General features: G+C 42.2%; 1 protein-coding gene across 5 annotated transcripts in view; it reads left to right on the top strand.

The window, feature by feature from the left end:
- LOC101162257 (liprin-beta-1) overlaps positions 1–27,641 on the top strand; it is a 147,291-nt gene that overhangs the window by 115,125 nt on the left and 4,525 nt on the right. For 2 of the 5 annotated variants that reach the window (XM_011491268.3, XM_020714231.2), the window contains exons 1-8: positions 11,225–11,406; positions 20,256–20,335; positions 22,412–22,644; positions 23,120–23,200; positions 23,609–23,722; positions 24,606–24,716; positions 26,040–26,132; positions 26,702–26,801. In XM_011491268.3, coding sequence (XP_011489570.1) covers positions 20,272–20,335; positions 22,412–22,644; positions 23,120–23,200; positions 23,609–23,722; positions 24,606–24,716; positions 26,040–26,132; positions 26,702–26,801 — 796 coding nt within the window. In that variant the 5' untranslated portion in view covers positions 11,225–11,406; positions 20,256–20,271. Of the gene's footprint in view, positions 1–11,224; positions 11,407–20,255; positions 20,336–22,411; positions 22,645–23,119; positions 23,201–23,608; positions 23,723–24,605; positions 24,717–26,039; positions 26,133–26,701; positions 26,802–27,641 lie in introns of those variants that run through there. The other 3 variants (XM_011491266.3, XM_020714232.2, XM_020714233.2) reach the window with 3 other exon arrangements.

Genomic DNA, 27,641 nt, shown 5'->3' with positions numbered 1-27,641 from the left:
TTTAGTGTTTTAATTTTGTTAAGCTAAATACCTCCTTAGGACATTATTATGCAACAACTAATTAGTGCCGAGTGACATTATTCCTTTGACCGAAGTCATTTTCAAGCAACAAAGAAACTCCAGAAGTTTGAATGGATTTAATCCTTGTTTTGCTTGGTTTAGATTTTTCAAGCCTTTAAGAGAAATAAACTAAAGATCCCTTTCTTTTTCGTCCTGTGAAACCAAGCTTCTCTAAGTTTATGATCCTCTCTTGATTTATTTTCAAAGTGTTCCCAGTTTAATTCTGATTATGCTGTTTTTACCCCAAATCAAAGTCAAAGTCAAAAAGTCAAAGTCGGCTTTATTGTCAAATGTACTGCATCCATAAAGACATACAGCACAGATGAAATTGCTTTCCTCTCACCCCACAGTGCAAGCAGCATATAAAAAATAAATAAATAACGACTTAAAAAATAGATAAAAAGACAGCAATAATAAGAAGAATAACAGTAGTCTAAAACAGTGCAGAGAGCAATGAGATGGTTAAAGTGGCAGTTTAAAGTGACAACAGTGCTGAGAACAGTAAGTGGATGAGTTAGTGATGGCATTAAATCAGCTAACCTGTGTCGTTTTCTACGATATAGTTTCTGTAGAGTGGCAGTAGTTCATTAGAAGTTTGCCTCTGAACTTTGGCCGGGACTGTTGGTGCAGGGCAATCCCGCCCCCCATTCCCCTCCAAGCAAAGAGCTTGTACCAAGGATCCTGGTTATTTTTTAGGTCATAAATTCTTCTTTTTTTTTAACTGGCTTTTTTTTCCACGTCGGTTTAAAAGAAGGAATTACTCAGAAATGCAATTTTGAGCTTTATTTTCTTTATAGATGTCCTCCATTATCCCCCCCTCCCCCAAATGCCACAAGAAGATGTTAAAAACACAATTTTCATTGGAGTGAGTCTTTAAATTAGGTGAAAAGGAGTATCCAGCTTGACAGACACTGAGGTCACAGCCGTCTGTGAGCTGGCAGAAAATCTTAAAATAAATCAGCATCTGTCTGATCTTGAGAGGAGGAGGAGTCTTCCCATGGAGATGAGGAGTTCAAAGCTGCGTTTGAGGGCATTTCAGGGTTGGTGGTCTCATTTTGGGGAATCGTCTTGTGCTTTCTGGCTTCAGGTTAAGGATAAGTCCACCGGTTGCTAGGAAACATCATCATTTGCCGGTGACCTGTGACCTCACAGATGGTTCTGAGATCTTGTGCTGTGTTTGAGAAAAACAGAGTCCTGTTATGTCTTTTGCAGGAATTTGTCCTTTTATTTTAGCCTTATTTACAACTGATAAACTTTTAAAACTTTTACATTTTTAATCACTTTAAAAACTAAAGTGGCAGATTGAACGTCAGATGTCCAGGCTCTGTTCCTGGAAAAAAAACCACACGTTTCAGTCTCATGTTGATCCAAAGGTTTCCTAAACTTCATGTTTTTTAATGAAGTTTATTCAATACGAGCATCTTTTCCAAATTTTGCTATACTTGTTCTTCTATTGGAGCTTTAATAGATTTAAACAGAAGCTATGAAACGGTGGCCGAGACCCGGCATCACAGCAAAAACAGTAACTGTCCAAACAGAAAAAGAAACTCTGCAAATAACACGCTTTTATTGTACGGCGCCTCGTTTTAAGGTCATTTTAAGGCGTCATATTAATAATAAACTTAGAAACTTACATTTTAAAAGAGTGCAAACAAAAATAGAAAGAAGAAATGCTGCTGTATATAAAAAAATAACCTTTGTTAACTGCACCTTCAATTATTGTAAGCATGATTATTATTTTTTGTTTCTGTTTTGTTTTGCTGGGATGGTCACTGACATTTACTAAGTTTGAGATCTTTTGATTGTTCTTTGTTTGAGTTTTATTCAAAACAGAAGCATGTTTATTCAGTTACCTTAGAAAAAGTTTTTTTATCCAGATGTTTCATCGTCTTCCTCACAGCAGGAGCATCAGGAGCGGCAGAGCAGAGCGGCCTGAGGTCTGCGGCGTGAGCGGCGGGGATGAGTGTGATGTCATTTTTCTTTTAGTGTATTGTTAATTTTTACCGGGAATTTTTTTGCAAATTCTGTTACATTTTCTGAGTAAGTGCAAAATTTTTGCTCAAATGCAGAGTAAGACAGAATTGCCAAAACAATCTGGTCCTTGCAGTCCAGGACTACTGCAGATTCTTAGCTGCACCAAAGAAAAAGGTAAAAAATAAAACTGGGATGTAAATGTTTCCCAAACGTAATGCAGACCAGAGCAGCAGCACAACAACAAAGTACAAACTTGTGTTGAGTCTGATCTTAAATTGAAGTCCGAAGCTCGTCCACTCCATTAATCTGGCTCTCATCCACTTGACTAAACCCTCTGATCCACTTCCATCTTCATCCACTCGCAGAGAAATAATAATAACTGTCAGCCCCCCCCCCGCCCTCTGAAAATGCATTGATATTTAAATGCAGCTGAAGAAAAGGCTTCACAAAGAGATACATGTTCCAACTATGGGTAACCAGACGTTACAAGAAAGTACAGATGTTTCTTTATAGCGGCCAGTGGGAGTGCAGGCTTAATCTTAGCACACAGTCATTATGCTGCACTGTAGGCTGCAGCTCCATTATCACCTTGTTCCTCAGCAAAGCAGCCAGCATGTTTACTGACGTTAAATCAAGAGCCGAAATGCTGCCTGTTGCTGTTTTTTCCAGACTTTAGTCAAACCTCCTTTGGTTATTTTTGCGCTCCTGTCTGTTACATCACATCAACCTCCACTTATTTAAGTCAGGGCTCTTCTGTATGGAAGAGCTGGGAAAACAAAAGCCTCCAACGCCCCCTGCTGGTTGAGCTGTCTGAAGGTGTTTTCTTTTTTACAGGTAATTTTTCTGAAAATGAATAAGACCTTTAGAGTTAAAAGACTGGGCTTTTAATTTGCACTCCGGATCCTGTGATTTGCTACTCTAACATCTCCAGCCACACTTTGCTTTTATCTGATCTCACTAAGTGTAAAACAGCCTCTAATTGTGGTCCAGGCCTTCAGAATAAAGGGGACCGCTCTCCATTCTGGTTACTGCAACCTTTTTTTCCCCTTAAATTTCAATCCAAACTAGACTTTCTTAATATTTTTCAAATTTGTAAAATTTGGTTACAGCTGATAAATGTTTTGAAGAACCATTTTTGATCTATTTTAACATTTTCCCAGCGATCTTTTAATAAAGCTAATACAATTTTTAGGCAAAATCAAGAAGCCTGTGCTGTTTTCTAGAACATGGTTTCTGCAGAGTGGCAGGAGCTCAGTAGAAGAGTAGTGGATGAGACCATTGCCGCAGAGCAACCCCACCCCCTTTCCCCTCCACGTTGCTGAGACCTCTCTGTTAACACCGCTAGCTTACAACCCCTCGCACCCCCAACCTCACATTATCTGTCCAGAGGTAAAGTTTTGATCTAGATGTCAGCTCAGACGAGGAAAACAAAGATGTACGCCGATCTAGTCGTCGACTAGTGGATGAATGAAGCAGAGCAGGGAGCTCGCGGCCTGCTCAGCCTATTTTTTACATAACAAATACGATCTTTGTCAAATGATTTGAATAAAAAAATACTCAGAAATGCAATTTTAAACGTAATGTTCCATCATCAAATAAAGGCTCCAAGAACGTATAAACACCAAAAATGCCATTTTCATCAGAGTGGATCTTTAAAATTGAGCAGGTGAATCTGCCCTTTAAGAAAGGTCGCCATAGCAACCATGCAAAGCTTGTGTCAATGAGGGTTCAAAATGTCTTTCAATCATAGAAATGACCACATTTGTTCTTCATATTTGATTTGATTTGATTTGATTGATTTGTTTCAAGCATTGTAGTCAAAGCAATAAAGAATGACACATTTATCAAACTCATTACAGAAATGCTGAAATGCATAGTTTAAAAAGACAAAAAGTAAAACAAAACAAATCATATTTGCTTAATTAAATATAGAGATAATTAACTAAAGTTAAGTATAACTATATCAAACATATCAAAATGTTGTCAAAAACAACAACAATAACATTAAAGTATTGTGGAAATTCCACCTTTTTGAAGAGACATTTTTTCATGAAATCATTCCTCAGGTTTACATCTGTGGACGTGATCATCTGGAGATTTTTAGAGGTTACAGAAAACGAAACGGTTCCTTAAAATCCTGTAACAGCTGTGCAGCCTTTTAGCTTTCAAAATAAAACTTCATCTCCAAATCAAAACGTTAAAAACTAAACAAACCAAGAAACAAATGTGATAGTTTCATGGCTAGGTTTGAAAACAAATATTCAGATTGGGAGCTAGTACAACAAACCAGGGAAAAAAAGAGGAAATACTGGGAGGCTTGTGCCAAATGGAACATTTTAATTTTGATGCTGTGATTGCAGCTTGTCAAGCAAATCACAAAACACCCTGTAGAATCACATATTTCAGCCTGAACCACATACAAATTGTCAAACTGAATGAAAAAATTCTGATTCTGCAAACAGGCAGCTAGCTCATAAATGCAACATGTCATTTCTCTGGAATTGCAGTGTTGCAACAGAAAATGTTAAATTATCGAGTGCAGAACAGTTATTTACTCTTCTAAAATGTGCTGGGCAGCAGAAAACACTCCATGCAAAGACACAGAATTACAACAATCAGAGTTGACGGGGAGGAGAAAGAGAGGTGCAGAGGTGAAGTGCTTCTTTAGAACAGGAGGAAAACGAAGAAAATCATCAAGCTGTTTATATTAAATTTTATTCAACAAGCAAAGTATTGACTCATTTCTTAATAATGTAAACCTACCCAGGCTAAATGAGGATCAAATCACAAACTTAGATTCTCCGCTCTCGCTGTCTGAACTTCATGAAGCTCTGTTACTTATGCCCAATGGTAAAGCACCAGGGCCTGACGGCTTTCCTGCTGAGTTTTATAAAGAATTCTGGGAACAACTGGCACCAACATTTTATAAAACTGTCACATCTATTAATGAGAGCCAATCAATGCCACCTAACATGAACTCAGCCAACATAATTCTTCTTCTAAAACCAGACAAAGATCCCACTAGTCCTTCAAGCTATCGCCCTATTTCTCTAATCAATGCAGATGTAAAAATTATCTGCAAAGCACTAGCACAGAGAATAGAAAAAAATCACTCCTCACATAATTCACTTCGACCAGACTGGATTCATCAAAGGCAGACACTCGGATGATAATGTCCGTAGACTAGTTAATATAATAGACTTTGCCACCATTGAAAACCAGGAAATGACGGTACTATCTCTGGATGCTGAAAAAGCCTTTGACAGAGTTAATTGGAAGTTCCTTATTGCTGCCCTCCATAAGTTTGGTTTTGGAGAAGCATTCATCAATTGGATCAAAATATTATATCACAACCCCAATGCATCAGTTAGAACTAATAAACAGACTTCAAACAGGTTTTTTCTTGGAAGAGGAACCAGACAGGGCTGCCCACTCTCTCCTTCTCTTTTTGCTATATTCATTGAGCCTTTAGCTGCAGCAATAAGACAGAATGAGAGCATTATAGGAATAAAAACCAAACACAGCCATCATAAAATTAGTCTTTATGCGGATGACATATTACTGTTTTTAAGGAATTTACAATCTGTAAATGAAACAGCAATGATCATAAATGAATTCTCCTCCATATCAGACTATTCCATTAACTGGAATAAGTCTGTTTTATTACCACTCAACAGGAATATGGAACAAAGACTCACAATTCCAGTTAAAACAGGAAATATCAAATATCTGGGTATCTACTTTTCCCCCAAACTATCAGAACTGGTGCAGCTAAACCACACCCCATTACTGAAAAGCATACAGGACGATCTAACACGCTGGACCAACCTGCCTCTGTCCCTTATGGGCAAGGTAGCCACGGTTAAAATGAAAATCTTACCCAAAGTTAATTATCTCTTCTCAATGATTCCCACACAACCGCCATTAAAATGGTTCAAAACATTAGACTCATCCATATCAAGCTTTCTATGGAACAACAAACCTGCAAGAATTAGTCTAAAAACTTTAAAATCTGCAAAAAGCTGTGGAGGATTAGAACTACCTAATTTCCACAAATACTTTCTTGCAAATAGATTACAATATATCTTAAAATGGTTAAAAAATAATCCAGAAACCAACTCATGGTTAGACTTGGAACAGGCGTTATGTGGAAAGATCAACCTTTCACAGCTACCATTTATTAGCCAAACAGTTAAAAAACAGGATTGTTTCAAAAGGATTAATATAAATGCCACCTTAACAGCCTGGTGGGAATTTCTCAAAATATCAAAATCATCAATTCAACCGTGCAAAATGACACCCATCTGGAACAACCCGGACATCCTTATTAACAAAAAAATGATTCACTTCCCAGCTTGGCAAGCAGGGGGCATAAAACAACTAGAGCACGTAATTATTGATAGAAGATTCATAACTCCACAGGAACTTCAAGACAAACATGGAATAAATAACTTCTTGGAACATCAGCAACTTAAATCAAGTATTACTAAAAAGTATAAAATTAAAGACGACGATTTAAAGCTACCTGATGTAGTTACCACTCTGATTAATTTTTCAATGAATAGAACTCTCTCCAAAATATACAAACTTTTATGTAATTTAGATAACAATATTGCCCTTCCAACAAAAAAATGGGATGCAGATTTGAGCATCAGCACAGATGAAAGCTTCTGGTCAGAACTCTGTCTAAACACCTTTAAACTGACAAAAAGTCCAAATCTGCAGCTAATCCATCTCAAAACTCTTCACAGAATTTACTACACTGGACAAAGGATGTTCAAGATGGGTCTCAGTAACTCAGACATTTGCGAGCACTGTGATAATAATCTACCCGACAGCTACATGCACGCACTGTGGTTCTGCACTCCTGTCCAGGCTCTCTGGCAGCAGGTATGTGCCGATTTATCAGTCTGGCTTAAGGTTTCAATCACTGCCTCACCGTCACTTTGTGTGCTTGGTGACATGAGTGCCATCGATATAGAAGAAGGATTAGCATCTATCATTTTCATAACTCTTTGTATTGCCAAAAAAACTATTTTAATAAATTGAAAAAACAAGAAAAATATAAACATAAGTCAACACAGAAATCTGCTGTTTGATCATATCAGCTTGGAAAAAATGTCAGCCCAAAGCTCAAGTAACTTTGAAAGAATTCAGTCTCTCTGGTCTCCTGTGGTTGACTCCATGACTTAGGGGGTGGGGGGCTTGGTCGTCGCTGCTCCTTGCCCTTCTGCCGTGGTTTGGGGTGGGGGTCGGGGCTTCCGGTGCCTGGCGGGGGCGGTGGGGGGCTCCGTTGGTCGGGGGGTCGGGTCCGGTGCCTGGGTGGGGCGGGCTGGGGCGCTGCGTGGTCCTCTGGGCTTGGGTGTGGGGGTGCGTGGTGGGGGGGTGGGGTGGTGGTCTGGCTTGGCTTGGGGGGGTGGTCCCTTTGCCTGTGCTGGGGGGGGTTGGCGGGGGGCCCTGCTCGGGTGGGGGGGGCCCAGCGGCACCGGATGGGCTGCCCATCTGCACATGGGGCTGGGATCGGCCCTTCCCTGGCTCTGGGACGGGACGGGACAACCCTCTCGGGGCCCCCGGTCGCTCTGGGTGTCACCCGCTTCGGCTGCGGGGTCTGGGGTGGGGTGGGGTGGGGGGCTTGTCGGCCCTGTCCTGTGGGGGGGCGTTCTGGGGGGGAGGGGGGGCCCATTATTAGTATGGGTCGGGGGGGCTAACGGGTCGGGGTCTCCGCTGAGGCAATCAGTGGTTGCCTCGGCCGGTTGGCCTCCTCGATCCCGTCGAGGCCTGACCAGAGCTCTTCTAGGGCCGGCGTCTGGGGGTGGGGGCCTGGGCTTGCTCCGGGGGGGGGGGGGGGGGCGACGCTTTCTGGCTCCTCTCTCTCTGTGTGGGGTGGGTGGTGCCGGGCCTGGGGTGTCGGCGCCTCCGGGGGTGGGCCCCTGGGCTGGGTGGCCCTGGCCCCTTTGCTGGGGGTGGGCTGGGGGACGGCTGTTTGACCACCGGGGGACAGTTTACCAGCTGTCCCCAACTTACCCCCTTCCTTATATAACCTCATATTAGGGTGAGGGGGTGGGGGGTCTAGCCTGCGATGCGCCTTGGGGGGGGGCTACTTGGGAGTGGCCCCCCTCCTATGGTTGCCGTATGGAGTGGGCCCCCCCTCTTTCGGTTTTATTTGCACCTTAGACATGTAGGGTCCTTGGTAGGGGGGATGCTTGGACATCACTGCAAGCAAGCAGCAGATGTCCTCCTGGCACCCTACCCGCCAATTTTAACCGCACCTTAGACATTTAGGGCCCCTTGGTGTGGAGGGTGAGGGGACATCACTGTGAGTAATCAGGAGATGTCCCCTTAGTGCCCTACTCGCCAATTTTAACTGCACCCCCCTTAGTACACACACCCCTCCCCCTTCAATATATACATTCAAACATAAACACACACACATGCACACAAACACCCTCTCAAGCACCCATACACGCGCACACATTTTACAAGGAAGGTGGGACCTGGGTCCATCTGTCCCCTACCCCTTCCCTGGTGGGGGGTGTGGGCCCCTTGGCGATGGCGGCCGTGTCCCTTGGGTGCCGGCTCCCTGGGCCCGGCGGTGCTCTCTCCGCGCGGTGGGGGGGTTCATATTACACCAGAGCCGGGGGTGTTCGTGTCCCTGGGGGGTGGGTCCTGGTCCTTGCCCCTGGGCGCTGGGCCCCGCCAAACTTCCAACATGGCCGAGCCTGGTCGGGCCATATTTATAACACCCCTTGTGGGCCGCCCTTTTTTCCCCGGGGTTCCCCCCTCCTGGGCGGGGGCGGCGAGCCCCTGCCTTGCTCCTACCTGGACCAACCGTGGGCCGGGTGGGTGGCTGCCTGGAGTGCGGAGCGGGTCTCCCTTGGGGGGTCCTGGCTCGTACCTGGGGTCGGGGCGGGGGGATGCCCGGAACTCCTGGGTGGTGGTGGGGTGCTCGTCTGGGGCTGTGGGCGTCCCTCTCCGGTGGGGCCCTGCGTTGGGCTCTTCCGGCGCGGCGGGGGGCTGCTTTCCTGGCTGGGCTGGGGCGGCGCTCTCTTTCCCTCTGCGCCTCCCTGCTCTCTGGCTCTGGGGGTCTCGCGGCGGTCCTGCTGGCCCTGGCCTGGGTGGCGGTCTTGGTCGCCCGGGGGGCGGTTGTTCCCTGCCTGTTCCCGTGTGGCGTTGGGGGAATTCCGGCTGCCGCTGCTGCTGCGGCGGGGGTGTGGGTGTGGGGGTGGCTGGGCGCTCCTCCTCCTTCTTTTCACATTCCACCATCCATTTTAGAAGAACATAAACACTCACCTGAGCACAGGTGTTGGCTCACCTTTGCACTAATAGTTTGCATGATTGAATGAATGAAAGATTTCACACTAGTTGGTTTAAAGGCATAGGTATGCGTTCGTGAACACTATCTGTTTTGTGTGCATGTTGACATGTGGACATTTTTGCGGCTAGCAGGTGTGTTGATAATATTTGAGTGTGTGTGAACAGGCCCCGCCCTTTTTGTACTACATTTGAACCGTACCGTAACGATAAACAACCAGTAAGTCTGTCTGCTCTATGCTGCTTCATGGTCTTACCCCCTTTCCCCTCCGATTATCACCCTCCTACCCCCCCCTCTCCCTAACGTCCCTCTCTCTTCTTCCCCTCTTTCCTTTTCCGTCCGGTCCAACACCAAAGATTCTCAAACATGATTGAAATTAATAAAGTTTGGCCTCAGTTACAAAAGGGGTTTATTCAGACATACCTTTGGTTTGTCTGAAGATGAATAACCCCTCTTGTTAAAATAAAATATGTCCAACACAAGAGGCCCTCAGCTCTCATCTGTTTGCCTAGCTGTTGGACAGGACAAGTTAAAAAAAAAAAAAAAAAAAAAAAAAAAAATTATTCAACTTCATGTGACCCGTTCTTTACAAATGATGTGTTGGATAAGCTTCAAGACTGTTTTCTATCCACATAAAAGTAACACAAATTTACATTTTTCACAAATCTCCATAAAACACACCTCCAGGACAGCCCAACCCTGATCCTTCTAACAGTCTTCCTGTCTCCCATTGACCCCTCCCTGACTTGCTGTTCATTAAAAACGTCAACACTATTTATCTTAATGTACAGATGTAAATGTTACTTATATAGCACTTTTCCACGCTTATCAAGGCCCAAAGCACTTCCTTCACAGATGCAAACAGACATTTATACACTGATGGAGGCTCTGCTGCCTAACAGGGAGCTAACCTGTAACCACCAGGAGAAAATTAGGGTTCAGTGGAACCAAACCTTCCGATCAGAGGTCGACTATTGTGCTGCAGATGTTTAGTCTTGAATTCTTAAAAGTTTAACAGTGTTACACGTGTGCAGACAAATGATTGACATCCCTACATTTTTATAAATGTTTAAACTGAAAAAAAAAAAGGTTTATTGTTTTGTCTCCAGTCATAACAGTCACTGAGATTAACGCACAATTTCATAGATTGAAGCTGGATTTAAAAAGAAAGAAATCCAACATATATTTAGTATATTTATGGATTGATTTATCTTTTTATGATAGTTTGTAATTGAATGTTTTTACTCCAAATGTATTCACAAAAGTTCCATCTTTCTTCAGTTTAATTTATTATTTTTAACAAACCAAACATAATTCGCTTGTGATTTGAGCACCGATAAATTGGTTTACGTTTATTTGGATTGTGTCAAAGTTGAAATCTAATTGAGAATTTATAAAACAAAATAAAACTGGTTTAGTGTTTTGCCAGTAAACACAATACCACTGATAAATCTGCTGTAGAGCTGCTGATCTTTCCTGCAGTGAACTGAGAAGAAAAAGCAACAAAGGACATAAACGTTGTTTTTTTCCTCAGTTTTGATTTATAAATTGGTTTGGCTAATAGCAACCCTCTCTTAAATGCATGTAGTAGATTTGGTCAAAAACATTTTCCCTTTATTTACAAGAGAGGGTAATTAACATGAAAATTGCAATCATTCTTTTGTTTAAGTTTTATTTGCTATTTTGATTGTTTAAGATATTCTTAAGGTATCTATTTTATTAATTCACAAGATTTAAATTAACTTTTTAAATTAATTGAATCCTATTCAGTGAAAGTTGTTTTTAACTTGCTAAATATTTTGGACGCACATGAAATTCAAAGTAAAACGCCACCCTGTGCTTTTATCCTGAAGGGCTAGCTTCCTGTGTGAACTGCGCATGTCCATCTTGACGCCGCTTTGAGGGTCCTTCAGTTTGAACGAAAAACGTCTCTTTTCGGACATATTCATTGGGAAGCCGAGCTCCAATTATGAAGCTCCGCTAAAAAGTGCTTTAAGTCGTCGGAATAAGCTTCCAAACGAGCGCAAGGCCATTTCTGAACGTTTTCCCATCGAAAAGCAGTAAGTTTACGGAAGATTTTATTGATTTTTTGTAGCTTTTTCAAACTAAAAAGTATTAGTTTTTATCGGATGTCCATGATTTACTAAACTTTTTAGCTAATTCTATAACCTTAATGTTGCTAACTCTTAAAAACAAAACAAAACATTCATTGTGATATACAATTCAGTTCACTAACTTTTTGTGTTTTTGTAAAATGTTTATTTCAATTATAGTTTTGTATTAAAGTATAGGAAATAACTATTAAGCCATTTTTTAAATGTAATCCTGAATATTTCAAAAATGGATCATTCTGTATGTAAAAGAAAATAATAATTTGACTTTTTGCTATAAAATCTTAAATTGTGTTTGCTAAGATTTAAACGATTTTTTTGCAGTTTTGTGTAAATAATCCAAAAATTATACTAGTGACCCCAGAAATGTTAGAAAAGCGTCACATTTCAAAGTTTTAGCCATTACTCTTTGAATTTTTTAGGGTTAGTTCTGAAGCTCAAAAGAGGAAGGACACACCCTGCAAAAGCTAATGAGTTTCCTCCTAATAGCATTCAGATTTAAGACACTCAATCACACTGCAGGTGTGACTAGGTGAAGAGGCCTTTGTTATGAAAGGACAGACAGGAAACGTTCACCCAAAAAAAGATCCTGTATGGAAAAGTCATCAAACCAGAAGACGTTTAAAAAAAGAAACAAACCTAATGTATTTTTCAGATGTGTATGACGTAAAAATCAAACTCTCTGATCAAAGGTTATAGTACAAGTTGCTGCATTTCATAAAGACTATCTCCAGCTGTCTATTTAAGACACTGATTGATTATTTATTTGGATTTTTAAATAGAAAAACTGACCTCTGAACGGTTGGATACAGTTATTAAATGATCTATTTTTTTTATTTTTGGGGATATTTTCTGGAGTTTTCCGCTGGCACTCAGACCTTGTGAGTTGAAAAACACCTGGTAGGGTCAGGAATGCATCTCCTTTGACAGCGTTTTGATTTGATTAATTCCATTTATGTGTAAAAATGACTCTGAGAATGTGAGTTTATATAAGAAATGCCAGGCCAGGAGGTTGAAAAGTAAAAAGTAAAAGAAAGATACATATAGAAATACGACTGTTTTTTACTTTATTATTATTCATTCTTCCAGTAATCAGACAAACTCCTACACTGAATGTAGTCACAGTGTTTCAGATTTCATATTTGAAGGTGGGACTCCAGAGTAAAATGATCCCACCATGTGGATAAAGAAGGTCCAAAGTTTGGACTGAAGCTTTAGCTTCTGCACTTTTGGAGCAGTAATGATTTATCCATAACACTACTGTTAATTTCCATTCTTTTTTTCATTGTGTGTTGACCTTTAATGCTAGTATGAAGTAGAACAACAGAGATAAACATTTTTTTGTCTCCCCGTTGTTTTGGGAATACTTTCTTTCATAAAATACTTTAAAATCCAGCTGTGATACAAAAATATGACTTTACTGGTGAAAGAAATGTCAAGTTTTTGAATTTGTTTGATCATGTTTCTGGATTTTATTGCTAAATTGAGGAGTGATTTGACATTTTAGACAGAGGATGACTCTGGCTAAAAGCAGTAGTGATGGGAAGGTAAAAGTTCAAGCTGAAATAGTAAAATAATATTTATTTCATAACTTTATTAAGAAGACCAAACATGAAATATTGTCACATCATTTAACAGTAAAACCAATACTTCCTTCCTAGTTGGCAATCCAAGAAAACGCAATCTTTACAGACAATTAAAAGTGAAATTATAAATGCCCTCTGACCCCCTGCACCCGACACAATGAAGCATTCAATGACTCAAAATGAAAACAAAAATAGAAACTGAAGGAAAAAATGTTTATGAAAGTCAACATGTTGGCTTATAAGAGCACGTTCATGGCCGTGTTTTTTACTGACTAAATGTTCATTAGTACTAAATCACTATTGTTTATCGCGTCAAAAACCCCACAAAGTACCACTTTAAAGTTTTATTTGGATGAACAAAAAGCTTTTTCATTTTGTTCATAATAGTCTTGGGGCGTTCTCTGAATTCAATGACCCCAAAAATGTTTATTAATGCAGACGAATGAATAATTTAACCATCATTGTTTTTCATTTGGTTCCCACACTTTAGTTCCCAGACGTTTTTAATCCAGCTTTATTAATGTGAAGATTCTCATCACTAGTGGAATTATTAATCTCTGGTTCCAAAATGAAAGGAGCTCTCTTCCATCTCCTGGAGTTTACATTCTTGGCATTCTTTGTGCCGTCCTTTTGCAGTCGTGTGTTTAGAAAGAAGGGAGGCGACGCTTTACAGCCACTTGATTTACAGGGATGGTTGCATATCTGTGAAATTAGATTAAAACGTTCACTCAGTACATGTGGGTTAAATGAGCGCGGCTCCAGACGATTAAATCCTCGGAGCTGATGAGGTTGAGTTTTCTGGCTCCTCAGCAGTTAGTGCCGCGATGACAGGAAGACGGTTCTTCAGAACGCCAGGAAGCGTTTCCTGACGGGACCCAGCGAAGGTCTTCCTGTGCGTGAGGATGACCTCCGTTTCATCGCTGTTTATTGATTCAGCTCGTTCATTGCAGGGACTTAAACCCTCCTTATCTTTTGAGAACTTCTTTAAAGCTTGTGGCTGTAACATAAGACATCCTGAGATCCTTAAGATCTTGATAACAAAAGCAAATAAATGTTGTTTGTGTTGGCTTTGCTGGGATATCTTGCTCATTTCTTCCAGCTACTGTCTTTATTTTTTTGTGTGTGTTACCCTTTCTATGTGATTTGTGTCTGTGATGCATTCAGGGCCACGTGGAAAAATTGCAATAACCTGGGATCAGGGTTAGAATTTGACCATGTGAGCTTCTGAAAGACAAAGACTTGTTTGTGCTGTGCATCCGTGTGACCACATAGAAATGAAAGTCCTCTTTAAAATGGAAGTGGCTGTTTTTGTGTGAAACGATCTGAGCCCTCAGGAGGGCAGACGGAAAAGTCCAGAGGAGCAGTCTGTGGGGGGGGAAAGGGTAAACAAAAGAGAAGTGTTTGAGGGGGGCTTTGCCTTAACACACCACTGACTTCCAGACTCTCATTTTAGTTCTTGTCAGCTTTTTCAGACGTTTTGGGGGAGCCTAAAATATCCTTTACAGTGAAACTGTGGGGAATGACCAACATTTATGACAACAACGCATTTTTTTATAGATATAAAGGCTAGAGAGGAAACAAAAGGCTTGAATCAAAGGTAATGTGGTCAAACTTAAGTCAAGTTTGATAAATGTTTTTGAAAACTGAACCTCCTCTCTCTGGATGAGGAGCAGTTCCAATTTCTCCTGGGTGGCTGATGGCTTGTGCTATCCTCAAAGTAAGGGTGGGGTCCAGATGACCCCACCCTTACTTTGAGGTGTTATCCCTACCATGACAAAGGTGGATAAAGGTGGAAAGATTTCATGTAATCCATGGACACCAGTGAAGATCACAAATCATTGAAGAAAAAAGGTTCCGAGCGCTGTCTAGTGGGTCTAGATGACCCAACTCCCAACGTTAAAGTGCCTAGAAAAAGCACAAGGATTAATCCAGCAGATCATCATCTGCAAAAAAGCAGACATGAAATTCTGAGGTTCTCAAACCAGACTCTGGCTGCTCCTTGACATGCTGTTTATAAAAGTTATGAACAAGAAAAGTTGGTCACCCCGATGGGTGCTGGAGGGTTTGGGTTGTCTGGACCCATAGAGGGGAGCGGCTGGGTCTTAGCGGGGGTGCAGATGTGTCTTTCCCTTAAGGCCCGTATGAACCCGCTTGAGGGAGACCATGTAAATTTGCCTTTAATCAACCCCCTCTATTATCAGGCGAAGAGCAGAAACTACGAATACAGAACCAGCCAGGCTTCATTGTCGTTCTATTTTCTTTAACTCTCATGTTCTGCCTTGACGTTCTGTTAAAACCACTTCAGTTGTGGACTAAAAAGTGATAACATTTTTAGGATTTGAATGTTACCTGTGACTTCCCGCCTCAGATCTTTAACCATCATAGTGTTGTTTTCCACATCTGCTGTTCTAGAACCTGCTCAACCTCAACCCTGACGGTAAAATGCACATCTGCACCACAGCTGGAAAAACTGACCTAGAGCAGGAGGCACCAATAGAAGTTTGTTACATAGAGACTATTGAGGGACCCGTCAAGTAATCTCATCTTATTTGTGTTTCAGACACGCCCCCTCCTTCCTATAGCCCTGTCAGTGCATCTGGATGGAGTTAAGGCTCCACTCGGCTGCAGACTAAAGTCTCAAATATTTATTTATGTTTTTGTCAAGTTTGAGAGTTGGCTGCCGAAGGTTCGGTCCTTCTGAATTATTAGGGCGCCTGCTGTGGTTTGAAGGTTTGTGTTTAATGTGCGGCGTTGGAGGAAAGCTGTCAGTTTGATTTGTGACCACTTGAATCAGACAATCCACCAATTCATGCTGTACGTTTGAGCAGCTGTGCAGAGGAAACTGGATAGGAGTTTACATATTTTATGATGTTCTGCATTTTTAAGAAAAGTTGGAGAGAAAGCTTGAAACTCATTAGAGCTAATAATCTTTGTTTCAAAGTTTTTCCCAGAAAATCATCTGTTTTGCTTTCGTAGTTTCATCAAGGGAGGAAAGCCTGCAGTGTTTTTACAGAGGCAGGATGCAGCGTATGTGGCTGAGTTAAAACAAACAGTCAACAACAATGAAGCTCTAATGTCTGACAGATAAGATATTTCAAGCTTCACGTCAGCAAGATCAGTTCTCTGCTCTTTTTTTTTTTTTAGTCCCATTTATTGTTTTCAATGCAGCAGAGGATGGTCGGCCCCCCCTCCTTACGTCCTCCTTGCGTTACGATCTGCTCAAACTCTTGACGCAGTCCTTTGGGTATTTTTTCGAGGGAGGAAGGTCACAAAGGTCGGCGGTGATGTTTGTACCAGGCAGTGGAGTCTGGTTTTCTGAAGTGTTGGGCTGCTCAGGAATGTTTGTAGTGCGTAACGCTCTCTCCTCCTCTCGCTGTGGGTCACTGAGACTCTCATCCGTCATAATTACTTCACAGACACTTGTTCACTTGGCATTAGAGTACATTAGAAAACACACCTGTGGAGTTACATTTGAAAGACTCTTGCTTGTTTGTAAAACATCATTGGACAGTCAAAAGAAATCAGTCGAGATATTAGGAAGACCATTGTGGATTTGCACAAGTCTGGTTCTTCCTTGGGTGCAGTTGCCCAAAGGTGCCGCGTTCATCAGTTCAGACTATTGTGCGCAAGTATAAACATTAACGTCCAGCAATCGCTCAGGAAGTAGTCAGACTCGGTGTCCCAGAGATGTCCGACATGGTAAGATGGTAAGACTGTGTGGTTATCACCAGTGAAACGAGTGCTGTACAGACGTAGGCTGAAAGGCTACTCTGCCAGGAAGAAGCCATTACTCCAAAAAAAACATGGAAAAGCCAGATTCAAGTTTGCTAATTCACACAAGGATTAAGACTTTAATTTTTGGAGACATGTCCTGTGGTCTGACGAAACTAAAACTAAACTGTTTGGTGACAATGACCATTGTTGTGTTTGGAGGAAAAAAAGGGGGGGGGGGGGTCATTGGAAAACCACCCCAACTGTAAAACATGGGGGTGGTAGCATCATGTTGTGGGGTCGTTTTGCTGCTGGAGGGACTGGTGGACTTCACAAAATAGATGGCGTCATGAGGAAAGAACAGGAAGTGGAAATATTGAAGCAACTTCTGAAGACATCAGCCAGAAAGTTTACTTTAGTTTCATGTTTGACGGTGAGAAAAAAAAGCAAATATGGGTTTTAATGTGGTGTATCTAAAGATCTGGTTAACCTTACAAATACTTCACAATTCACTTACCACATGCACGACAATAGTACGTTCCATTTTCACGATGTCTATTAAAGTGACCGTACAGCCGTCGGGGAAACTGCGATCCCTTTTAAGATGTGGCTGCTCCTCTTTGCGACCCTCAGCGACAATCCAACAACCTGCAACATCCGCATGGGTCAAGTAAGGCCTGAGCGGTCAGGAGTAGGGCTGTAATGAGGATCCCAGTACGTATAACAGACATATATTAAAAAGTAAGAATGGTGGTTCCATCTGAAAATCATTGATCATTGAGTAACGATCCACGGCATCATAATCCACATAGGATTATTTGCTTATGCCATGAAAAGCACAACATGTGGTCCGCCTCTTGGAGGCTGAAAAAACAAAAGTTGACATCTTCTTATCTGCTCTTTTAGTTCATTGAAACTTGTCAGATGGGGGTTGAATGAAAAATACTTTAGTGTAACTCGTCAGGATTTTCCTCCCACATTCAGACGGCTAAAATAATATTTAGGTTGTCTATTTAAAAGGCGTTTTTATTCCAGAAGGGACAAGCTGAAGGTTTTCCTGCTGTGCTGAATGGAGCAGCTGTTATAATAACACTTTCACCCTGAAAAAGAAAAAGAGTTTCCCAGCAGATCACGGAAAAATCTGTGGAGGAAAACAGGCCAGAGAGACCTTTATCTGCACTGACTTGAAGGTTGAATTAGCCAATTGTATGGTTTTGTCGTCAAACAGTCCTTTAGTGCAGCGGGGCATTAAATGGTCTGATTCGGATTTCTTCCTTGTTGTGCGCTCTTATTTTGAAAAAAAAAAATCCTTAAAGCACTCCTTGTTTTACCAACAAATCTAAGCTTCCATATTGAGGTCACTGGTTTAATTCCTCTCTAAGTGCCCATTTTTTTACCCCACTGGGTGTGACACGATGACCTGAGAGTGGGAGGAAATGAAGCAGAGCCTGTAGTAACCCCCCCCCCCCCCCCCGAGCCAGAACAAGCAGGGCCTCTGTGTAGAGCGGTTGGCCCTCCTCATGCTGTGTCTATAGCCTGTTTTTCCAAATCACATTTAGTTTGAAGTGATAACTGGACAGTAGAGTCACACAGAGACATGTGATAAGTGTTTGGAGCCGCCGTCACTGGGAGACTGTCCAGCTTTGTTATGGACGTCTGACGTTCCCAGCAGAGAATCGTACCGTTATCCCAGACAGGAGTGTGTCCGTGACTGCGGGGGGCCACAAACCACAGGCACTGGGTAATGCCGTCCCCTGAACCATTAGGGATTATTCCATTTACTGTATTTATTGTTTAAAAAACGTTAGTGAGGCTCAATGTTGAGCTAAACTTCATTTAATCCTAATGCAGTAAAGGTCTTTGCCGGAGAGCGGTTCTCTTTTTAAAAATATTTTTTCAGGATTGAGGCTCATTTTTGTCTGTGTGCTCGGAAGCAGCAGCTCCTTCCTGGGGAGACCCTTCCTCTGAACCTCCGTATGACAGACCTGATGGAGGCGGTCAGCGTTTGCAGATTATTGTGTCAGCTGACAACTTCTGGCTCTTTGTAGAACTGGAATTGCTGTTGTGGTTTTACGCTTTAAGTGCCCAAGAAGTGTTTACACGACCAAATTGAAATTTAAAGTTGTAGCTGTAATGACTTAAGCAGCTGGGGTTTGAACCGTTCGCTCCGGAACACTCATTCAATCACTCGTGTTCATTGAGTGTACAGTGTTCCGTCCTTAGACATCACCTTTTGCAGTGTCGCAGTGTTTCAGTGCCATTTTTCATGCTTTTTGTGTTCTACGTTCTGATTGGCTGTTGACCTTGTCAACCAGTCTCACCTGTGCCGTGTCTCCTGTACAGAGGGGATTTAGCGAGATTTGAACTTTGAGAGTGTTTTACGGAGAAAGAAACATAAATGTCTGATAAGTGTATAAAGTTTTACAACCTTAAACTCCCGTCCTCCTACTTAACGGATTTCACCTGTCGTGGTTTTTTTGGAGCATAGTTCTGGACTGAGTGTGACGTCACCCTCAGAAAGGGTTTACCTTCCGCTCCAACCAAATGACGTTAATTTAGTCGCCGTTATATTCACGATATGTACATCGCCGTGTTGGAGCCAGAAGATGATGCAAGTCAGCAATGGTCCAAGCCTGTCTGACTTCATGTTTCTATGGCAACCACTCTCGCCTGCTCCATTCAGACACTTGTCCAAAAAAACAAAAAGAAAAAAGTCAGGGAAAATGGGAAAGAAATTAAAGTTCTTCTAATTAAAAATTATATTATATAATTTGATCATTATGTAATTTTACCAGTTTATAATTATGTTACAGTTTCACTTTTGAACATTATTTTTTTTGAAAACTGCCAAAGAGTTTGAAGCCTTAGTCACATGAACAGGATTTGATACGAGACAGACCATCGACTGTCTATCAGTCACACATTTCTTAGATATCATCACTAAGCAGTGATTGGTTCCAGCCGGTCTGAGTCAACCTTTCTATAGCAACCACTCTCACCAATCAGGATTGAGCTTGTTGGAAGTCCACACACCTACCCCTTGAAAGAAGGCTTCTCGAAATTTGTCACACGTTTTGAACGTTCAAAGGAAGACCACCTACTTTTATTGAGGCATCTGATTGGTCAGTTTGTAACTTTAATAACTGAAATCAGACATAAATATAACTTGGAAAAAAAGATGATTGTCAAGAAGATTTTAAAAAGGATATCAGATCAAGGATGGTTATTCTGACCAACAGAATGACTGAGGAACAGCTGTTTATTTATCTGTAGACGTCTATGGGATTTTGGCTTCTTGGAACCAGCAGGTACTTCCTGTTTGTGACGCCACGGGGGAGGGGTCACTAAGTCCAGTTCTTGCATAAAGTCAATTGTATCATTTACATTTCTGTTGCATTGCAAACATACTAAAAGGTCATCGTAAAAAACAAAGCATGTGAATGCTGGGAGTTTAGTAACATTTGCATTTGAACGTCTTGGAAATGTCCTCTCCTCTTTCAGAGTTGTGGCGTGCGAGATGATGTCTGACGCCAGCGAGATGTTGGCAGCGGCCTTGGAGCAAATGGATGGGATCATAGCAGGTAATGACATGAACACTCGACCTGCAAGGACAGCTGGCGGTTAAGTGGGCATAGCAAACAATGGGGTCTGGCCACATCTGGGAGGCTTTAAGCTGCATGCTGGGAGTTCTACGTCCCGTGGGCCGTGAGGCATTTTGTCAACCCCTCTCCCTCTCACACTTCCCTGTTCTCTTTTTGGATAAACAAAGGTTCTAAAGGAAAAGCTGCAGCTGCTAAATCACTGCCTCCTCCTGCTTTTGCTGCAGGAAAGATAAAAGTTTCCATTGATGAAAAAAAGTTTAAAACTGCACTCTGCATGCATGTGCATCTGCAGGACGAGCAAACCAGACTTCCACGTTAGTTCCCACTTTTCCAGCCCTGCGTGTAATTATAGCTCTGACCTTTTCCAATAAGAACGAGGCAGAGGATCACATGACCCTTGCTGCCCTCCCCCTCGCTGTTTTCCTCCACATTTCCGCAGAAGCCGCAGCCATCATGAAGCCCGGCCCCCTGGCTGCTGTTGGGACGCTTTGTCTGTCATATTGAGTTACATGTTTATTGTGACTTTTAGGACAGATGCAATGGAGGAGACTGAAATTCACACCAGCAACGATAAAAGCACTTTACCAAGCCCTGTTTACATTTAATGAAGGCTATATGTTTGCATACACAGTCTGTGTCAGTTTGATGAGACGTTCATAAAAACACATGAGCGAGTCTCATTTGAAATCTTTGCTATGGTGGACAGTAAGGGTCATATTTCCATAGTTTCAGGCCAGAAAGGTTGTGAAATAAAGAGTAGCTACTAAAGCCACTTAAACATGTGTAATCCTCAGAGTAATAAAAATCTAAAGAGAGCACTCCCCCCTTTTTGTCTAATCAGAGATCAAGTAATCATGGAGGTTCCAAAATGTGTGAGTAATGTGAAAAAAGACTGTTTAACAGTATTGATCTAACAGATAATCATCCTAGCATGTTAGAACACTGGGACAACCACCTCTTAAGACAACAGAGCAGCTTGTTATTGAGACTTGTGACAGCAGTTCAACATTTTAAAGGCTAATGCAGAAAATGGGAACAGGGAATTTACTATTTAAGGATTTTCACAATAAATGTAAACGGTTTGGATGCGGCTGTACGGCTACGTTCACGTCGCCCCCTGCAACACGTTCAAGTGCCCTCTTCCAATGAAAAGACTTTGTAAACGTGCGCAAACGGGCCTTTTGGGCTTCCGTGTTCTAAATTCCCATGTTCACGCGTAGCTGCGCAGTCTTTAAAGACCGTTTTCAGGGCTCCATGTACAAAATGAGCAGCCACTGAAAGTTAAAGCAGGTCCAACTTTGACCAATCAGGGACTTGACAACTGTTTGAGATTTGACCATGGAGGAGAAACTAATGATAGTACTTTGTGCCCAGCTGGAATTGGATGACACCAATTTATCGGAATAGAGCAGTGAAAGAAAAAACCCGGAGCAAGATTTGCTTCAACATTTTGCGCCAAGCTTCTTCCAACTGTAGTTGGCGGACATGCACTAGTACACGATAGAAAAGGCAAAAGAAGCCCCTCCCTCCTCGCCAGTGGTAACACCATGGCTATATGCAGCTGGAAAAACTCTCCTTTATCGGGTTCTGGAACGCAAGAGACATGTCCACATACATTTTTTTCAGCAGACTCCTGGCCAGTAGACACACTTCCGGATTTTAGTAATGTTCACTTCTATTAAGTAAAGCCACCTGAATAAAACCCTATTTTTGAGACAAATAAACTGCATCCACTGCTGCCTGCTATAACTATACTTACACAAGCAGAATTGACTGCTGTCCTTCACAGAAAAATCCTATGAATATTAAACACTCATGTCTGTCTGTGTGAATAGTTTTTGTAATGCTGTTTTTTTCATAACAAAACAGAATCTATTTTTTCTAGTTTAGGTTTCCTCTTTACCCACAAATGAAATGTATGTGGCACCTGATTGATAAAAACTTTAAACCACAGCCGACATTCAGTTTGTGAATCAACTTTTCAATCCAGTCTTGGATTCTTGGATTCTTGCTTTGCGATCGCACATCTCCTGAGAATCTGAAACGTCTCCTCAGGCTCCAAGGCCATCGACTACTCCAACGGACTGTTCGACTGCCAGTCGCCCACGTCGCCGTTCCTGGGCGGTCTTCGGGTTCTGCATTTACTGGAGGACCTGCGAGCGGCGCTGGAGCTGATGGACAACGAGGAGAAGGACAACCTGCGCTGCCAGATCTCTGACTCGACTGCAGAGGGGCTGGCAGAGTGGCTGCAGGGCCGGACGGTGAAGGAGTCGATCATGGCCGTAAAGGTCCGTCAGATAAAAAACTCATCTGTTTTTCCAGCTCTGACTGGGAGTTTTCACTGAAATGTTTGAGTTTTCAGACTGTAAGAGAATATAAACCCGATGATTGTGTCACTTTGATCACTGCTAAACTACTGGATCCATTTGATTGATTGATTGTAGTCGATGGAATAAAAAATTGAAGCCTGAAAATACAAGAATTTAAAAAAGAAGAAAGATTTTGATAATTAATATTTCAAATTGATTTGATCAACTGTCTTCTGTTTCAATCTGACACCACTGTCTTTAGAGGATAAGTAGAACTGTTTGCATCAGAACATAAAAAATTTCTCAAAACTAAGGAGACGGTGTCAACATTTGAGTCCAGGTTTCTGTTGAATCGTTTTTTCTCGTCTTCGTTGTGATGACGGACAGACTGACGCTCGAAGGCGTTCCTCCTGAAAAGCAGCTGCATGCAGCTTTCATGGTTTTGTCGTTTCAGTCGAACGTCCACAGCTCAGATGCCGTTTACCAGGAGCGCCTGTCACGCCTGGAGAGCGACAAAGAGTGTCTCATTCTTCAGGTTTGAGAGCAAATGTCTTCTTGTTCTTCAGGAAACATTTCAGGAGGATTCTGATGAGCTCCTTCAAGATGACGAGGAGGTGTAGAGAAGAACTAACAAGCTATTGTTGCTTTGTTTATTAAAGCAGTAGGTTATCCAATTTCCTTTAGATATCATCTTTGTTCTTGTTTTTTTTATTTAAACTTAAAAAAAGTAGTTAAATCTTCTGAGGTTTGAGCAAAAAATGAACGAAGGAAAAAGCAGCAGAAGCATTTCGAATTTAAAGTTTAATTCATGACAAAAACCTTTTTTGAAACAAACTTTTGAATCTTTCCAGGTGTAGAACATTGTTTAAACGTTCAGTCATGTATTTATCCATAAATCCCTCTAAAGAAAAGCTTTCAGATCTCGACTATGGTGGTTCTGCAGGTTAGCGTTCTAACGGATCAGGTGGAGGTTCAGGGGGAGAAGATCCGGGATTTGGACAACAGCCTGGATCAACACCGGGAGAAGCTGGATGCTGCCGAGCAGCTTCTCCAACAGGTACAAAAACCCTCCACCACAAAGTAGTGGATGTTGTGTAGTGATCTCCACACGAGACACTTCATCCACGTTTTTCAGGCAGACATGAACATTTTTTACACTTTTCTCTCAAACCTTCATATAAAATAATGTATGAATGAAAAAAAAGATCTGATCAGGGTTATAGAGTTACTGAGGAGATTGATTGATTGACAGTGGTCTACAGTCAATCAGGACGCAGAACACAATACACTGTAAAACAGAAAAACTAATAATAAAAAAGGAGTAAAAAATCATGCAATATTGTACTGAAAAGAACTCGCAGCATGCGCTCGTCTGTGAAAATCGGAGCGCGCTATTAAATGGAAAAATGGCTCTAAAATAGAGATTTTGGTGTTTTCACACATAGTACTTGCAGAGGAATCCTCAGGTGAGATGAGATGTTAGAATGACGTGTGAAGGAACAAATATAACAATAAAATAGAAAATAAACGTGGTGCAGTGGGGGTTCACACTGCCTACCTGATGCTAGCGCATGTACTGGAAAAGGCTTAATTTAAAATGTCAAAGCGGTGCAAATCCAGGCTTTTTCTTTCACAGCTCCATTCTGATACACGAGAGACATTCGTAATTCCAGCCAGGCTCAAACCACAACGGTTTATTTCTCCTGTTGGTACTTCCATGTTCTGAGAAGGACGCTGCTCATGCGTCACTACCAAATCAGAGTCCCTGATTGATCAAAGATCAGCTGGTTTAGCCTTCAGCGCCTGGAAACAGACTTGTGCTCAATAAGCGCGTTTACATAGACTTTTTAAACAATTAAAATGGTTGCTTTAACGCGCGTTTCCGAGCCTGCTGTGAACGCAGCGTGAACTGTAACTTCCATTAATGTGCTTCTCTGCAGGAGCTGCTGAACCGAACCACCCTGGAGACCCAGAAGCTGGAGCTCATGACGGAGGTCTCCAGCCTGAAGCTGAAGCTGACCTCTTTGGAGAGGGACCACAGAGGCAGTGAGGTAAACCCCCCCTCCCAGACGGAGCAGACGGTCCGGCTGCACCTGCGTTGTGTGCGACTGCGTTCCCACAGGTCTGTCTCAGTCGGCTGCAGGACTCGGATCCGTCACGCGCCGCAGGCTGAGCTCCTCTCAGGGTTACAGACCGTTTGTTTGCCCCAGCAGCTGTTTCCTGCCAGAAGACCCCCACCCACCCAAACCTCCCGTCTCCACTGGAGTTTGGAGTTTCCACACTATTTTTTCCACAAGCAGCGACTTAGTGGAGTTTCCAGACTCTAAAAGCACAAAAGGAGACGGACTTACCGTAGGATTTGTGTTTGACGGCCTCAGACAGACTCCTGAAGTCCACCTCCAGCTCTGCTTCCTTCATTAAACTTACTGGATGCAGATAGAAAACAAATCTTTTTCCCACAAGAACATTCTGATCAGAAAAGGATTTTTTATAACATCCTTCAATGCAGAGATTTTGATGACAAAGTGTAAAAATGAACGTGTTTACCGTTGGGCAGAAGATCATCAGATGACTCCCATCAAACGCTCCAAACCAGAAAACACACTTAAAAATAATAAAATAATCCACTTACTTCATGTAAATGTGTCTCATGACTCCTCATCGTCTGGTTAGCTGCTTCCAATTTGTGATCTGGAGCTTCTTCTGGAAATAGGTTCATAATTTAATGTAAAAGTCTAGTCAGCCATCAGTCTGATAGGGATTTAAATACTCATTCCACATTAAATTATGAGGAGACTGGTTCATTTTATTTTGAAAGGAGCTTCTGTTCTGGAAATTAAAGGACCACTCAGTAAGTTTGGATCATTTTCGTTCTTCAATTTTGCCCTGACTGTTGTTTCTCCACAATGAAAATAATCCAAAGTGAACATTGTAGCAACGTTCCGTCCGGTCAAAGTGTTTCCACACGTTGGACTGGAATGATGGCTAGATGGGTTTTTGCTGTCATCACATCTGTGCTGTGACGTCACTTCAAATGAATCTACCATGCCTCTATATAAATGTTATCTTCCAGAGTCGATTTTATAATGGAATAAGCCGATTTGATTAACAATTTGCCTCAGATTAAGGAAATGTAAATCAATTCATTGATTTACATTTCCAGCTGACCAACAGCTGTTGAAGCTGTTGTCTTCTTGGAGCCAGCGGGTACTTCCTGTTTGAAACGCCATAGGGGAGGAGTCACTCAGTCCAGTTCTTATATACAAAGGACAGGGGTGGGGGCAGATTGTTTCCAGGGTGGGTGTGGTCTTTGGCCGTCTTTTGAAGTTGGTCGGTGGTGACTCACCTTAATCCCAGGTGTCTTCCCTCCCCAGGGTTTGTACCAGGAAGTGACGGACCTGCGCTTCAGGCTGACGGACGTGGAGAATGAAAGACTGCAGAGTGAGAGGAAGCTCAAAAACACCAGCGTGAGTCTGGAAGAAATGACTAAATGAGCTCGAAGTGAGCCTCTGAAATGCCAACTCCTGGTCTTTTACATTCACATTTTCATATTTTACCATTTAAACCCCCCAGAACAACAAAATTCATCAGAAATGTCAATATTTTCAGAATTATGTGAGAAAAATACTTTGTAGTGGTAAATTCTTTTCTATCGTCCCACATTTGTATAGATGAACCCAAATGTGTGTGTTTTTAGACAGCGACTGTTACAGCAAAAGGCTTCAAATGTTCGTAGGTGTTTGAGGATCAGGAGGTCTTTTTAGGGTCCTGATCAAACAAGGATGTGTTTTTGAAAGAGCAGACTGATGATTAGAAACTAAAAAAGCTGAAGAAACCCAGAGTTTAAATCCATCCATCCAACAGCTGTTGGGCTCACAGGGTTGCTGGAGCCTATCCCAGCTGCTGTTGGGGGAAGGTGGGGTTCGCCCTGGACATGAAATGTTCTGTGTAAATATCAGTAGGGGGGGGGGGGGGGGGGGATTACAGATGTTCTGATACCTGCTGAGCAGCTTCACCCTCAGCCTTCTGACTTCAGGAGGAGCTGCAGCTTCTGCAGAAGCGGCTGGAGGAGCAAGAGGAGGAGCTGAGGAGACTGGAGGGGGAGGCGGGCGTGACCAGCGAGGGGGGAGAAAGAGGTGGGAGGCATTTCAGCATCAGCCATGCAGCTCTTTTGTCCTTTTTGTGGATGTTTTCCATTCTTGCCCCGCCCCCAGCAGCAGGGGGAGGAGACTCCTCAGTTCCAGCTGGTTGTTGCGTCCTGCAGCAGTCCTGGACCGCAAGATCCAGATTGTTTTTTTTTAATTCCTCTTTCTTACTAAGCGCCTTTGAGCAAAATGGCACCCTGCACCCCCCCGCCAAGTGGAACCAGCAGGAGGAACCATCGAAAAATATTAAAGGGGTCAAAATCTCCTTTGGGTTCAAAAATATATTTTTTTAAATTCACTCAGAAAAACAAAAAACACATGTCAGAATCCAAAGGAAGTTTTGAAAATATTATGGGATGGCCACAGGATCTACAGCATGGCAGCCATTTTCTGGCAAAGTGTAAAACTTTAGGATTTTCACATTTTTGCCCAATTTGAGGGGGAAAAAAAGTGTTTTTCTTTTTCATGAAATTCAGGCAAGGTCTACAACCACATCTGAAGTTTGGTTGACCTTTGACCTCAGGAAGAGGCCACCATCTTGAATATTTAATAAGTTAAACTCCTCTGAGGGATTTTGATCCATCACCTCCTCGAGCATCATTGAAATGTTGATTTTAAAATTTGTGGGTTTTGAACGGCGTTAGCGTGGCGAGCTTGGAAACATATCCCTGTTGTTCGCACATTTTCACAGCACTGTTGTAAAATAGGAATCCTTGGCTCATGCCGGAACGAAACAATAAACGATATGAACATATTAGAAATGCGGTCGTGGTTGTAACAAAATCCTCCTTTGCCATGGAAATCCAAAAATGTACTTCTGTCGATTCATCT

Source organism: Oryzias latipes, chromosome 23 (assembly GCF_002234675.1).
Source record: "Oryzias latipes chromosome 23, ASM223467v1".
Classification (NCBI taxonomy): Eukaryota; Metazoa; Chordata; class Actinopteri; order Beloniformes; family Adrianichthyidae; genus Oryzias; species Oryzias latipes.
The sequence above is the reverse complement of the archived record's forward strand: the minus strand, read 5'-3'. Positions and strand labels throughout refer to the sequence as shown.